The sequence below is a fragment of the Pichia membranifaciens genome (assembly GCF_001661235.1).
Source record: "Pichia membranifaciens NRRL Y-2026 unplaced genomic scaffold PICMEscaffold_3, whole genome shotgun sequence".
Taxonomy (NCBI): domain Eukaryota; kingdom Fungi; phylum Ascomycota; class Pichiomycetes; order Pichiales; family Pichiaceae; genus Pichia; species Pichia membranifaciens.
In genome coordinates this window covers 1,370,595-1,385,408 of record NW_017566984.1, presented here as the reverse complement: position 1 = coordinate 1,385,408, position 14,814 = coordinate 1,370,595, and the positions used below count along the sequence as shown (strand labels likewise).

General features: G+C 45.2%; 7 protein-coding genes across 7 annotated transcripts; 3 read left to right on the top strand and 4 right to left on the bottom strand.

Annotated features, from left to right (window-relative positions):
* Positions 1-454: 454 nt before the first annotated feature.
* On the top strand, positions 455-2,089 carry PICMEDRAFT_72896 (hypothetical protein; the record flags this gene model as incomplete). The annotated part of the gene is made up of 1 exon (XM_019164323.1): positions 455-2,089. The coding sequence occupies one exon, from the start codon at positions 455-457 to the stop codon at positions 2,087-2,089; it is 1,635 nt and encodes a 544-aa protein (XP_019017976.1).
* A 271-nt stretch (positions 2,090-2,360) lies between these two features.
* Positions 2,361-5,377, bottom strand: PICMEDRAFT_16673 (hypothetical protein). Its single transcript, XM_019161302.1, has one exon. It carries the CDS (start codon positions 5,239-5,241, stop codon positions 2,446-2,448), a length of 2,796 nt encoding a protein of 931 aa, XP_019017975.1. The 5' UTR covers positions 5,242-5,377; the 3' UTR covers positions 2,361-2,445.
* A 162-nt stretch (positions 5,378-5,539) lies between these two features.
* PICMEDRAFT_77876 (hypothetical protein) lies at positions 5,540-8,166 on the bottom strand. The gene has a single exon (XM_019164958.1). The coding sequence runs from the start codon at positions 7,932-7,934 to the stop codon at positions 5,688-5,690; it is 2,247 nt and encodes a 748-aa protein (XP_019017974.1). The 5' UTR covers positions 7,935-8,166; the 3' UTR covers positions 5,540-5,687.
* Positions 8,167-8,295: 129 nt separating this feature from the next.
* Positions 8,296-9,047, top strand: PICMEDRAFT_72893 (hypothetical protein; the record flags this gene model as incomplete). Its single annotated transcript, XM_019164322.1, has 2 exons — positions 8,296-8,304; positions 8,748-9,047. The coding sequence occupies 2 exons, from the start codon at positions 8,296-8,298 to the stop codon at positions 9,045-9,047; spliced, it is 309 nt and encodes a 102-aa protein (XP_019017973.1).
* A 326-nt stretch (positions 9,048-9,373) lies between these two features.
* Positions 9,374-11,554, bottom strand: PICMEDRAFT_72892 (hypothetical protein; the record flags this gene model as incomplete). Its single annotated transcript, XM_019164321.1, has 1 exon — positions 9,374-11,554. The coding sequence occupies one exon, from the start codon at positions 11,552-11,554 to the stop codon at positions 9,374-9,376; it is 2,181 nt and encodes a 726-aa protein (XP_019017972.1).
* A 337-nt stretch (positions 11,555-11,891) lies between these two features.
* On the bottom strand, positions 11,892-13,130 carry PICMEDRAFT_72891 (hypothetical protein; the record flags this gene model as incomplete). The annotated part of the gene is made up of 1 exon (XM_019164320.1): positions 11,892-13,130. The coding sequence occupies one exon, from the start codon at positions 13,128-13,130 to the stop codon at positions 11,892-11,894; it is 1,239 nt and encodes a 412-aa protein (XP_019017971.1).
* Positions 13,131-13,366: 236 nt separating this feature from the next.
* On the top strand, positions 13,367-14,791 carry PICMEDRAFT_59067 (hypothetical protein; the record flags this gene model as incomplete). Its single annotated transcript, XM_019163341.1, has 1 exon — positions 13,367-14,791. One exon carries the CDS (start codon positions 13,367-13,369, stop codon positions 14,789-14,791), a length of 1,425 nt encoding a protein of 474 aa, XP_019017970.1.
* Positions 14,792-14,814: the final 23 nt, after the last annotated feature.

Genomic DNA, 14,814 nt, shown 5'->3' with positions numbered 1-14,814 from the left:
CACTAGACCCCGCCGAAACCTGTCAAAACCGTCAAACCCGTCACTTTCTGTTATCAACAAACTCGTCTTCGGCGACCGCCGGTGCACCGGGTCCTCGGCGATGGCCGGGCTGCGCGGTTGCCCGATTGGGAAGCGCCGCTGCTATCAAGGCAACGGTTTTCGAGGCGTCAGACCGTTGTCGAAGAGGCTGGTAGGCCTGTCTAGGATGTTGCAGCGTCGCCTGGTGGGTTTGACACCATGTGGAGCTCCGCCGGGTGTCTCTTCTCTGGAAGCCTGCTGGTTCTTGCTCGTGTTGCGGCTGCTCCCTCCATCCTGCGTGGCTTCCCTTTCTCTTTGTTCTATTTTTGTTCTACTTCTGTTCTATTTCTGTCCCATTTGTATTTTTTAGCCAGTGTTTACGGTTTGTTCTCTTATCGCAAACCCTTCAGATACAACACACACACACTTCCGTGACATGTCTTCCGCTATTTCGTCGACTAGGGTCGTGCTGGACGGCGCTGTCGGGCCTGCGACGATCATCTACTCTCAGACGTCGGGCAAGATCGTCGCCATCGTCCCTTCGGTGCTGGACGCAGAGGACCCGCTGCTGTCCAGATACGACGTCGAGTCGTACCGGGAGCTGGCGCCGCTGGTGATCATGCCGGGAATCGTCGACTCCCACGTGCACTTGAACGAGCCCGGCCGGACCGACTGGGAGGGCTTTGCGTCGGGGACGCAGTCGGCGGCCTCCGGCGGGGTGACGACGGTCATAGACATGCCCCTCAACGCCATCCCACCCACAACCAACGTCAAGAACCTGAACATCAAGCTCGAGTCCGCAAAGGGCCAGATCTGGGTCGATACGGGCTTCTGGGGAGGCCTCGTGCCAGACAACATCGCCGACTTGGTGCCCCTCATCAACGCCGGCGTGCGGGGGTTCAAGGGGTTCATGATGGACTCCGGCGTGGACGAGTTCCCCATGGTAACCCCAGCCTACATCGAACAGGCGCTGGCCACGGTCCAGGGAAAGAGCACGATGCTCATGTTCCACGCTGAGATGGACGGCGCAAAGGACGGCGACGCCCTCGACAACGATGCCCTCGGGCAAGAACAGTGCTGTGCCAACCACGGCCACTCCCACCAGACATACGACGGCTTGACAAGCTCACAGGCCGATGCGTTGTCCAAATCCCCGGTCTTGCACGCCGTGGAACCATTGTCCGGAAATATTTCCAAGCTGATCAACAAAGAGGCCTCTGCCAACATCGACGACCAGCTAGACGACATCACCCCGCTAGAGCTAGCAACCAAAAACGCTTCCGTTCTCGAGACAGTCGACCCTACAGCATATTCTTCCTTCCTTGCCTCCCGTCCGGACTCTTTCGAGTGCAACGCCATTCACCACATCATCAAGTGCCTCACCAAACAGCCAACAACAAAGGTGCATATTGTGCATTTAGCCACCCACGAGGCTTTACCTATGATCAAGCACGCCAAACAGACTCTGGGACTCCCATTGTCCGTCGAAACGTGTTTCCATTACCTATCGCTACGGGCAGAAGACATACCGAACGGCGCTACCCAGTTCAAGTGTTGTCCCCCTATCAGGAATGACAACAACCGTCGTTTGCTTTGGGATGCGCTGAAAAACGGCCTCATCACTTCGGTCGTCTCAGATCATTCTCCATGCACCCCCGAATTGAAAGGTCTGGAAAGAGGTGATTTTTTTGAAGCATGGGGAGGTATTTCCTCTGTCGGATTCGGATTACCATTGTTATGGACGGTTGGCAGAGAAGAATTTGGCATTGATATTACGGACATTGTACAATGGTGTTGCGTTAATACGGCAGAACAGGTTGGCCTATCACACAGAAAGGGACGCATTTCTGTAGGTTACGATGCAGATTTTGCTATTTTTGACTCAGAAATGACGTACACCGTTGCAAACGCCAGAACCTTCTTCAAAAACAAGCTCACAGCTTTCGATGGCAAGACTTTGACAGGTAGAGTTGTCGAAACTATTCTTCGTGGTAACTCCATTTACGCTCTAGGTAAGGGCCTAACTGAAGTTCCCCTCGGTAACTTGTTGCTAGAACCAAGAACCGATTAGAGATCAGAAATTTGCCGGGAAATCCTTCTTTCTTTTTATAAATTTATTCATTACTTTATTATTGTCTTGATATCCTTCTATACATAATCTATATATATGGTCTTAACGCTATATTAAACTTTTTAAATTGATTCTATTAGTAAAAGCTCTTGATGTAATTTTTAGTGTCATATAGTATAGTAATATTATTATTATCGATATTATTATAATTATCAATATTATTATTTTTGTCAATATTATTATTATTAATATTATTATTAATATTATTATTGTTATTATCAATATTTATATTATTTTCAATATTATTTATTCTAACTTTTATTAGCTTTTATTTTACTATGAGTTATTCTATTATATCAAACGCCGTATCTTTGACGTAAGGATTGACATGCAGGAGAGTCACCAATAATTCTGTCCCACTCCATTCCTAAACCAGACTTGAATCCTTCTAGAAGTACCTTGAACACTTCAGCTAACTCCACACTTGGTTCGTGGTAGTTAGCAATCATATCAATAATGGCACGAACATTTCCCAGATCATTGGCAATCTCAGGATGTTTCATAATGATGTTACACATACCATTGACTGCGCTTGCTTTCTCTTCATTGTCTTCTAAACCGCTAATGAGCTCACACCACATGATTAACACTTCTTGAGCAACTACTGCTGTCTGATCGGGATAGAAAATTCCAAATCTACCAATCGTAACAGCAGTGTTCTCCAACAAGGTGACATCAGCATTGAAGTCGTGAATCAACGGTTCCAAAACACGAAAGAAGTTGGACAAATATTGTTGAATCAAATTGTTGTCAGCACGGATGGCAATTTCACCTAATGCCCAAATGGCGTTGTTGCATGAGGCAATGGCATCATCATTGAGATTTGTGATTTCCTGGTAAATACTAACCATCAAGGTCTGAATATATGGTTTGATCAACAAATCAAATAAGTATATTGCACAGTCTCCAAGTAATGCATAAGCTGACTGTCTCACATCATAGTAGTTATCATCCAAACATGTAAGAACCAGTTCCATCAAGGAGAAGGATGTTTTGGAGTCATTTTGCGCAATAAGTTGTCCAGAATGTGTTGTCAAACCTTGAATCAACCCGTCAACCAAGTCGAGTGAGGTGACAATAAAGTCCTTTTCAGGTGCAACAAAGGTTGGGTCACTATTTGCCATTTTCTCTTCTTCGATACATTTGTGCAAGATGCGAACAGCACGCTCATAGACAGGCTCAGCACAACCTGCAAAGGCCTCACCAATGGATGCTGCAACAGATGACATACATTCAAGTAGAGGCCATAAATCTTTGTCGGAATCATCCAATTCTTGCCATCTTTGAATGAGAGGTGGCAATAACAAATCAACATATGTTGGATTGTAACGCAGCTGCTCACCAACTTTTTCTGTGAACGTTTGCACAGTATCATACAAGACAATCATATTTTTCCTACGGTAGTTGGCAAAATATGCTTGGAAGTGATGCAACAAAGGCTCGACAAACTGTGAGATTAGCTGAGGGTCAGAACATTCGATGAAGTCGGATAATGACGAACATGCACTCTCTTGAACAACCTTCTTTTTGTCCAAGGCGCAATCCATGATAGCTTGAAAGGTCGGCTTGAAATAATTTGCAAAGGCACCCCCTGTTGTTGCCTCAGAACATACCCATGCGGCGTACCTACTCAGTGTCCAACATGTTATTTGACGAACACGTGGTTGGTCATCCTTTATTCTATCAACGAGAAAAGGAATCAACTCTGGAAGTTGTTCAGCAGCATATTGAAGAGCCGCCTCCGAGACAGCACCCAATATCAAGATGGAAGCCTCACGTATTGGCCATTGTTGGGCGTTCATGCTTTCTTTGATCATAGGAAACGAGTACTGTAAAACCTCCTTGGGGAAAGTGGTCGAAAGCATATCAACAGTTGCGGCAGAACATTTTCTCAGGTTCCACGTGTAAGAGTTGTCAAAGTCGTCATCGTTATCCTCTTCATTATCATCGTCTTCATCGCTTTCTTCGGTTGCGTCAACACCACGACCATTGCTTTTATTGCCGTCTTCATTCTCCTTTTTGATGGCTTTGTGTTCTTTGGATTTCGCCATTTGTGGCTTTATGTCTTCGTCTTTATCTTCTGAGCCATCATCCTTCGCATCTTCGGCTTCCATCAGCTCAACATCGGTTTCGTCGTAAACCATTTTTTCTAGTAATACAGGAATGATAATTTCCAGATAAGGTAAGATCATATCAGGAGGTAGTTCACTCGTGCTCATGGACAAGAGGAACTCGTCTGCCTGCAACGCAACACTCTCATCGCCCTCTTTCACCATGTGTGTACACCAGGAAACGACGCCGGACCAATGTTGATATAGTTTCTCGGGCCACTTGTCCAATATTCCAACAAAGATAGCAGCAATCTGTCCCTGGATTTTTTCATCCGAAATGTTCTGTTGGCACAAAGCAAACACGACGCTCAAAATGGAATCGATATTCACGTATAATGTGTGCGAGCCAACGTTGATACAATGGACCAAACAGGCCAACGCTCTGGCTCTGACTTTGGCAGCCATCGACCCGTTGGCAATGATCTCAACCAGTCTTGGGACCAGGAGTTGCATCGGGACGATCACACCTGCAGATGATTGCACCTCTTGCTCCAATAATCTAGCGCTGTCTTCACAGATCGACAGAAAGGCCTCAGAGGCACCATCGATCGCATCTGCACCTGCAGCACCTGAGATCAACGAGATCAAATCAGGGACGACGCTTGGCCAACCCTGCGGCCCGACGGTACGGAAGACAGCACTGATGATACCGGACGTGATACGCCGCACAAAAGTGCTATTCGAGAGTAGCCCCTGGGGAAGTAGTTCAAGTATGTGGGACTGAAGATCTGGCTTCTTGAACTTGAAGTTTTTCACTAGATCGTTCTTCAAGTAGATCCCTGCGGAGGCACGTGTGGATTCATTGATTTCGGACGCCAGGAGGATATGCAGAAGATAGTTGTCAAAATCTGCAATAGACTTTGCTTGGGTGAGAGCACTGGTGGCTTCCTGCCTGATGGCTGTATCGGGAGAAAGTGTTCCTGCAAAGATATGCACTAGTTGCTGCAAACTAGCCATATCGGGGGTCCAGGACGACGACATGGTTGGGTCACTCTAGTCGGTTGGGTTGGGTCACAGCTAACGCACCGGAAGAGATCTTAGAGTGATGCAGAAAACTTCAAAGAAGCATACAATAAGAGCTTCTTCGTTTCCTCTTAAGGTATAGTGGTTAAATTGCAGACGGCTTAGTTAGATGTATTGCAATCCAATTCAGCAAGATATGCGAGTTGTCTCACCAAGAACAAAAAATTTGTTCAGAAAAAGAAAAAAAAGGACGAAAATGCAAAAAAAATATGTCAACCTCTCGGGTAAGAAAGAGTAACCAGGGACAAGGGCGGAGTCCATGCTGGAGGAGTTTGCCTGCTGCTGTTACCGTATGCAATGCTTAACTTAATCTAAACAGTCTATTTAAACTACAAATACAATATTATAATGCGTGTGTGAGTGTGAGTGTGAGTGTGAGAGGAGACCAGCCGGCGGAAAAATACTCATCTCTTGATCTCGTCCAGCAACGCGTCAAGCTCTTTGATTTGGTTGAACAACGGGTCGAAGATGAGCATGGTTTTTGGATGCAGATCATCGCCCTCTATGCTGGAATCAGACCGCATGTGTAGAGACCCCTTGGACTTGGAAAACTCAGACTCGGTCTCAGTCTCGTCCAACTCCGGCACCAGCAAACTCTTCATCTTGATATCACTGCTCATGCTGCTGGACCGATAGCCCTCGGCCAAGCCCTGGGCTTTGACATCTTTTGTGCCTGATTCGTTGGTCATCGAGCTCGAGCCCGAATTTGAGGCAGACGCCGAGGCCGTGGAGGAGTCTTTGCCATGACCGACAAACTCTGGGTAAGTGTCTAACAAATCGTCCAACATTTTCAGACTTGCCAGCCTTGTTTCACCGGCTGCAGCCGTTTTCTCTGTAGACCTTGTCTTAGCGACGCTCAGATCCTGGGTCTTTCTCTCTTTGAATTCCAAGCCCTTTTGCAAGCTATCCGTAGAATCCGAACACGTACTGGCAGTGACGTTGTTCAGCGCAAGTTTAGTGGGCGTACTTTCCAATGAGTTTCCGTTAGCACTGCTGCTAGGAGTCAAGACCTCAGGGCTTCTGGAGCTGGCTTTGACCTGCTCTACTCCTTCTTCTGCGTCTTCTAGTTCTTGTGTCCTGGCGTCAGTTTCTTTCTCGTCCGAGGAATACTGGTAGTCATCGAGGTTTTTGATCAAAAAGTTTCTTCTCTTTTTTGGCACAATGAGCGGTTGTGTACCTGCTAAATCAGCGTTGTCCCAATCGTCCTTGGAGTTGTAGCGCTGCGTGTGGTCATGACCATTGCGAGGTTCGTGTGGAAGGCCTTCACTGCGAACAGGAATACTACTTTCTTCTATGCTGTATTCATTTTGATAACCCTCCAAAAGACTATAGGAAGTCTCTTCATTTTCGTCTATGCCGTCGATGAGGCCACAGGCGGCGGCATGTTCACCTCGTTCCTGTATTCTATCGATTGATTCTTTGTCGAATTCTTCGTCTTCTTCGTCATCGTTGTTCTCCAGATCGGACGACTCCTTAACCTCGTTGACATCTGCGAAAGAGACCGTCTTCTTTGTGCTGTCTGTGCTTATATAGTTGAATCCGTGTTTTGGTTTCTTCAGTGAGCCCTTTCTCTCAATTTTGTTATCGACGGAGTCGACGCTGTCATTGTTCATGGCGCTGTTGACGAGAGGAATCGACTCGAGGAGAGGGTGGTTCAATGGGTAGTCTGTGTTGAACAACTTTTTCTCCTCTTCGATTTTCAAGCCTGCGATACCGCCTCTCTCTAGGATTTCATTTTTCCAGCAGTTGAGACGAGCCAACCGCTCGGTGTAGGTTTCCAAGATTTCTGCGGGAGCAAACCCTATTCTGTTATTATCGACTTTGCGGACCAGCCACCAGTACGAATCGGAATCGTTGAGCAATAGGACAGACTCGTTTTTCAGCAAGGGCAAATGCGAGGGGTCGGGTCCGCTGAAGTCATACAACGCGTATAACTTGGTTGGATCCAGCTCCTTTGGCGGCGAGGAGGGCGGCGAAGGGAGCATACCCTGTATGTAGTCTGTCAACTTGTCGTTTGTGATGTCCTCCATGGAGTCTAGGGAGTTCGAGCTCCCGATATCGTCGTCGACTTCTTCGTCGTCGTCGTCTTCGTTGCCGTTGTCGCCGTCGTGTTCGTTCTGGTAGTAGTCTATTTCGTCCATGCTGGCCTGTTCGTCACCACGACAGGCGTCCTGCGCGCCCGTGTGGTAAAACCCTGGTTCGAGGCTCTTGTTGTTGTTGTTGTTGTTGTTGGTGTTTGAGAGCCGTAGTGTTCGATGGAGCTTGTTCTGGAGCTCGGGGTCCGACTCTAACGTGCGCAGCGACACGCTGTTCACGAGGTCGTCGGCCCCGGCAGGCGGGGTCGAGTTCGGGTTGTGTATGACGGTCGAGGCGGCCGACGAGGACGAGTTGGACTGCGTGTCCGGGTCCCTCACGGACGGCCTGCTGAACCCGTGCGGGGCGAGCCGCAGGTCCTTCAAGTTGTGCAGGGCAAAGTCGTCCAGCTCGTCGTCCTCGTCGCCGCCGTCCTGGCTGGCGCTTCGACCGAGACTGGGGCTCGAGAACGAGTCCCGCCCGTACGACTCGATGTTGAAGTCGGATAGGTTGTCCAGACTCGTGTGCAGCGACTGGAGGTCTCTCCGGGAGAGCCGTGCAATCTGCTGGGTGTCCATGCTGGCGGAGGCGAGTGCAGAGCGGTGCGTGCGTGTGCAGGAGTGCTGTTTTGTTGTTGTGTTGTTGTGTTGTGTTGTGTGTTGTGTGTGTGTTGTGTGTTTTGTGTGCCGGCCCTTGTTTTCTACCGTATCTTTCTTGCGCCTGCTGCTCTGGTCTGCTGGCAACGGCTCCTGGTCGGTGCTGCTGCTGCTGCTGCTTTGTGTATCTGCAGTCCGATCCGGTCGTCCTCTGCTACCCGCAAACCGCTCCGTCTCACGCTCTTGATCCCCGATCTCCTGTACACGACACCCCACTTTGCCGTCCACGCAGTCGCCAGGGGCTCTCTTTTTCTCTTTCGCTCCCGCCCCCGCTGAGCTCAGCATGCTCAGCGTGCTCAGCAATGCTCAGCGCTCTTGCCCCTTTCCGGAAACGCGCCCAGGCGGCTCGTGCCCTTTTTGCCCCTTTTCGAGTCTGCCACACACACCCGTGCACCCGATAAACGGACACCTTTTACACCCGTGCACCGAGTTCCCGGCCATTTTCTTTTTTGAGACGATCGTCCCCGTTTCCCCTTTTGCTTACGTACACATGGGCTCGTCGCGCTGTCGTCATTGCGGCAGACTTTCCGCCCACTAGTGCTGCGCTGGCGTTTCAGGCTGCTCCGCCTCCTCGACGGCTGGCGCAAGCGGCCCTGGCTTTATTATCTACCGGCTGGATGGAAATATTTATTTGGCTGGCTGGCTAGCTGGCTGGTTGGCTGGCCCGTGTGGATTGCTGTGCCTCTGTCTGCCTCGGCACCGCATTGCACCCCCGCCTCCGTCCCGCTGCTAAAGAGAATGTCATACCAAGCTCCTCAAGGCCCTCCTCCAGGTCAAGGCAACCAGAACCAGAGCTACTACCAGGGTGAAAAGGGAAACATGTACCAGCAACAACCGCAACAGGGCTACTACCAGCAGCAACAGCCTCCGCAACAGTACTACCAGCAGCAACCGCAACAGGGCTACTACCAGCAACAGCAACCGCAGCCTGTCTATGTTCAGCAACAGCAACCGCAACAGGGGAGAAACGACGACTGCTGCATGGCGTGTCTTGCTGCCTTGTGTGTCTGCTGCACCCTAGACGCCTTGTTCTGAGTGCCAGCGCTGCCCTGAAATACGCACGCACACCCCCGCACACACTCAACACAACACACACACACTACACTCAATTGTACCATTACCACATACATTGCCGCCCTTTTTGTCCGTACTGTCTCCCCCACCACTCTCTTTCCCTTTCCACCACACATCTTTTTCCTACTAATGCTCGAGACGTCCAACCCTCTCTTTTTGTTTCTGCTGTGAATTATTACAAAAAATTATATTAGATGTCAAATATATATCTCTATCATCAACCCCTACATACACCTATATATATGAGCTACTGTATAGTCAATTGATGGCACTTGGTGCCTACAGATTCACTTCACAATCCGTGTCTCTTCACTTTCACACCTCACGTGGATGTCCTCCGGGCCCACTTCGTTCCCCGCCGCCACTCCGTTTTCTGCCGTCCCGACCCTCCCTATCTCCTCGGGCCCACCACTCGTCCTCGACCTTTGCTTCCCGCTCCACAAGTAACCCTCCATGTCGTTCAAGCCGTAATTGATACTTCGCCGAAGACCTTCGACCTCCCTGGCCATGTCTGGACTGACCCCCGCCATCGTCAAAGCTTCGTTCACCTTATCTCTCATTTTCCCAATTTGGGCCTCCACCTTCTTGATCCGAAGTTTCAACCCCATCACCCATTCCCACACCTTTCGGTCATTCTCAAGCATCTCGTTGACAGCAAGAGAATACTGAAGATTTCTTTCTCTGATCTTCTTCGTAAAACTTTTCAAGATCTCGTATTTGCTACTAAAAAGCAAAATCTCATTTTTCATCCCATCGACAGTTTCTTGATACTCACTCTGCTTCTTGATCAAAGTCTTCGTCAACAGCATGATAACATCACCGCTACTGCTCTTATCGTCTTTCTCCAGCTTTTCCGCCTTCTTATTGCCATCTCCTCCTTTATCCTTTTTCTCATTTCCAACTTCCAAACAGCTAATGTAATGTAAATTCTCAAAATATTGCTTCTCTGCACTTAATTTGGGTATAAATAAATCCTTGTCTTGCTTTATATCGACGTTTTTCAACTCTAAGTATTTAACATCTTCCTTTAAATCATAGTTTTTGTTCTGAGACTCGGTAAGCTTGCCTTTCAAACTTGCGATAATACCGTGGTATTTTTCTTCCATTTCCATCAGCTCCTGCTCATTTTCCCTCCTGAACTTATTTCGCATTTGGTCCTGAGTTACTTCTTGGCTTGATACATCAGCTTTGCTGAGTTCTTCCTCCGTGTGCTGACTCAATTGCTTTACTTGTAACTCATTACTGGATTCTTTTGTAAGATTTTCAATTGCTTCATATAAACTTTGAATCTTAATTTTCAGCTCTTCATTGGCAGCTAAAAGTCTGATGTTTTGGCTTTCCACCAACTCATTTCTGGCTATGAATTCTTCACATTTTTTCAGTATCTTTGCGTTACAATTTAACTCAACGTCATTGCTATCGGATACGTTCATCCACCCAGCATTACCCAGTATATAGTTTAAATTAGAGCTTTGCAAATTCAAACTCCCCGTTGAAGCAATATTGCCTTTAATTTCCACATCTGCCAAATCTTCTTTTTCATCCACCTGTAAGTCGAATTCTTTCAATTTTGCCTCATTCTTACACCAAGCTTTCAAGATTAGTTTCGATTGATTATCTAAATAATTCATTTGTGTTATACCCCATGCTGCTCTTTTACCAAGGATTCCAATACACAATATGACGGACATATAGAGGTACAACTGATTTATCAAATCTATCACATCCGTTATTCCCAAATTGTAAAGTTCAGATGAAACTTTCTTTTGCATTAAATAGTCATTTCTATGAAGAACCTTTTTTTTGTACAGCGTTGCGTCATTTCTCAACGTTTTGTTAACTTCATCGTCGTAAGAACTATCCTTATTTGCGCCCCAGATAAGTTTGTTCGCTTCTTCCATCAACTTCTTCCTAGTGCTTTGATGTCCGAAGCTCTTCTCTTCTCCAGAACTATAGTCATCAGATTTCCAAGCCGTCAAGATTTCAATATCTATTTGTGTGAGAAAGAGATTTAGTATTTCTACCTGGAAGATTGTAGAATCAGTTGCTGACATATTCTTACTATGTATTCCTTTACCATTGGACTCATTTTTTTCACTAGAATCACTTGAGTCATGAAGTTCGTTGTCTGGGTTATCATCATATTCATCTTCAACTTTGCTATGCTTATTGAATTCAATCGAAATAATATCTAGAAACTTTTCTAAAGAGGACTTTTTGCTGGCTTCGATCTCTTTGTTGAAATTTGAAGTCTCACTCAGATCATCTTCATTGACGGCCATCAAGTACTTTAACACAGCGTGGAAAAATTGAGGTGCCAAGAAGTAGGATATCTTAACTCTTTTAGGGATTTCCAAAACATCAAATTCTTCAAGCTGGGATACGTGGACACAATTCAATAATGAGTTGTCAAATTTGTTAGTACAGGTACAAATCATTACACTTTCGACAAAAAGTGCATTATACATTCTATGGTAGAGTGTTTTTTTTGAAAGTTATATCAAACCATACCCAGCAAATGATGGCAGACACCACTGCGATTTTTGACTCCAAATCCATTATGAACAACTTTTCGGCCAGCTAGATGCATATACCACCAAGAAGAAAAAACAACGATGATGATAAAGAAGAAGAATAGGAAGAAGTAGAACAAATGGCCTCCTGATAAAGACTTCTCTTCTGCAGTTGTTGTCAACTGCTGTGTGAAAAGGGCGACGGAAAATTTCCATATCGGGCAATCCTTGTTTTCCATTATCCGTGGCTTATTTTCATGGGCGAATATCAACTGTGTCACCTTTTAACTCGTTACTTGGCTGTATTTTCTACACCCAAGTTTTTGACACTTTCAGATTTAGGTTTCTGATTAGTTTTTTTCTTGAACTTTTTACTTTTTTTGCTTACTTCTTTGGTTTTCTTTTCAGGGTCAATCTTGCCAGTTATTTCTTGTTTACCGGATTCATCTTTCTTCGCCTTGACTTTCTTCTTATTCCTCTTCTTGGCCTTCTTTTTATTCACACCCTCTTGTTTTGTTTCCAACTTATCAATCTTAGCCTTTAAAATTTTTTTCCCCTTATTTTTTTGGGAATCTGCAGTAATCTTTTCCTTTTTCTTGTTTTTGTTTCCCTTGCTGAATATATTATCTGGAAGTGGCACTTTACCCTCTGAATCAATAGCCTCGCAGAACTTCTTGAATGCAAAATCGTCATTAAGTTTGCCATTCATAAAGTCCCACTTGTCTATGACCGGTTCCCCTACCGATTTGAATTCGGGCATGACCTGATAAAATGATTTTTCTACACTGGGAATATAGGTCTCTAAATCTTCCATAACTTCAGCCTTGTTTAGATTTTCATCATTATTACTGTTATCTGTCTTTGGCTTGCTTGGAGTATCATCTGTGAAGGTCATAGCCTTGACAGCTCGCCCTACCAGCATCATGGTGGACTCATCAGTACAATTGATGTAACAACGGCTAGGAACACTAGATTCAAATTTGTTCTTTGGATAAAATCCGTCGACATAATAATACTCTGCGACATATTGCTCTAACTCAGGATTTTTCTGAAAAACTTTGTTGATGAATGAAGCTTTTGATAAGTTCGGCGGAAGGTTCCTTACTGTAATTTTGTTAACCGGCACTCTAGGCTTTTCTCCTCTCAATTTTTGTGCCTGCTGTAACTGCTTTCTCTTTTCTTTCTGCTGCTGTCTCTTGCGCTTCTTTTTAAGCCTCTTTGCCTCGTTTGGATCCAACGCTGATATGTTATCGCTGGTGGTTACCGAAAGTTCTTTTGAGTCATTTGGTTTATTGTTGTTTTTGTTCTGTGCCTTTTTCGGTTTCTTCTTCTTTGCTTTTATAACCTTTTCACCGATCTGGTCAGGATGATTTATGGTCGCACTTGTTTTCATTGGATCCTGTTTTGGCTTCTGTTTTTCTTTATTCCTCCTTCTACTTTTAAAAGCTGCCCCATTTTTTCTGTTTTCTAAAGTAGTGTCTGCTTGCGGGCTTTTACCATCAGTTACTATAGTAGTATCAGCAGCAGACATGTCCATTGACCATCAAGTTGAACTTTGCTTGTCGTTGCTGCTCTCTCTCCCAATCTTCTTTTTTGATGAAGCTTCAAGGTCTCGAAAAGTCATGTTGAAAATAATTCTGATGAACTATTGCTTCGTGCGAGTTCATGATTTTTGACGGTATCAACACTTAGAACAAGCTCATCAGATGGGGTTCATTAAAACATCATAATACAAAGGGACTTGATACTGTGCATATCATATATAGCATGCAACAAAGCTATACGCTTGACACTTTATTCTCTGATCTAGATGTTACCATCAATCAGAAAGGGCACCGACGAACATTCGAAGAGCTGTTTTCAATTAATTTTGTTAAATATGATGCTAGTAGAATAGCGTCATTACAGCTTGCAATCCATCAGCTCAGCGAGAAGGATATCTCGTCAATAATAGACAACAACCCCACAGTTAAGAAGATATCTTGGCCAGCCTTCGAAAATTTTCTACTCAATTATCTGATATGTGTTAGAGATCTTGATCCCTGGTCAGTGATCCGGTCTATAGATCTAATGATTACTGTTTTCGAATGCCAATCCATTCTCTTTAACCCTAAAACTGCCTTCCATGACCAAATCAGCAAACAAGCGATACCTTACTTTGAAGAGTCCATGGCTTTAATGATTCCATTGTCCAAGTTCATTGATATTGAGTCTATGCATTTGCATAACCGCAATTACGACTATCCAAGGTTGACACACATTTCTACAATCTTACTGAAAGCGTTGAATAATATTCGTTCTACGCCAGATTTGAACGATAGAATGAATGTGGACAAAATCAATTTATTATTCCATATTTCAACCAGTTTATGCAATGTGTACTATAAAATTGGATCTCCAATACTATGCTCAAATGTTTTTTCCAATGTGAATATCCTCAATTTAAATAGAAGGTATGTCAGCCTTTCATCACTTGTAACGTTCCGGTTTATTATGGGCAAGTATTACGCACATCAATCTAACTTCATGGTCTCATTCCATCATTTACGTGCGTGTTTTGAGAGTATCACAGTCGACAATTGCCCAATGACCAATATCTTGATCATACTAAAATATATTGTTCCAGTAGGACTTATAGTTGGGAAAGTTGCGGATATAAATCGAATAAGGGCTAGGTTGTTGAAAAATGGAGCGCAGAACGATGAGACCCGTAAGCTAGATGCATTGTTGAACATTTACCAACCGTTGGTATCCAACTACAAGGTGGGGAACTGCTATGGTGTTTACAAAACCATTTTTGACAATGAGGCATACTGGAAACACATCGGATTGTGGATTCCGATGTTGCAGAGACTACGGATACCGATTTTCAGAAATTTGGCTCATCAGTTATGGAAAATGAATGGGGGAAATTTGACATTTGGCATGCTGAAAACTGGACTTCGTGTGAGCATGCAGGGGATGGAAACTTTGGGCACCGCATACCAGGTGAAGGAAGACAATTACCTTGAAGTGGATGATTTATTTGTGGACAACGTGTTAGCGAGTATTGTGTTCAATGGGTTTTTAAAGATGAAAATGAATGCAGACAGGACTCTCTATTTCAGTAAGAATGACATTTTTCCTGACATGCATACTGTGCTTTCTGGTAGGTTTTCCCTCAACCCCCGTGAAGCATGGTTGGATAATTAGGTGACCGTCGCTAGGAAATGGCA

What these genes read in the sequence shown, in the direction of transcription:
- PICMEDRAFT_16673 (XM_019161302.1), bottom strand. Translation starts at nt 5,241, where the DNA reads ATGTCGTCGTCCTGGACCCCCGATATGGCTAGTTTGCAGCAACTAGTG.
- PICMEDRAFT_77876 (XM_019164958.1), bottom strand. Translation starts at nt 7,934, where the DNA reads ATGGACACCCAGCAGATTGCACGGCTCTCCCGGAGAGACCTCCAGTCG.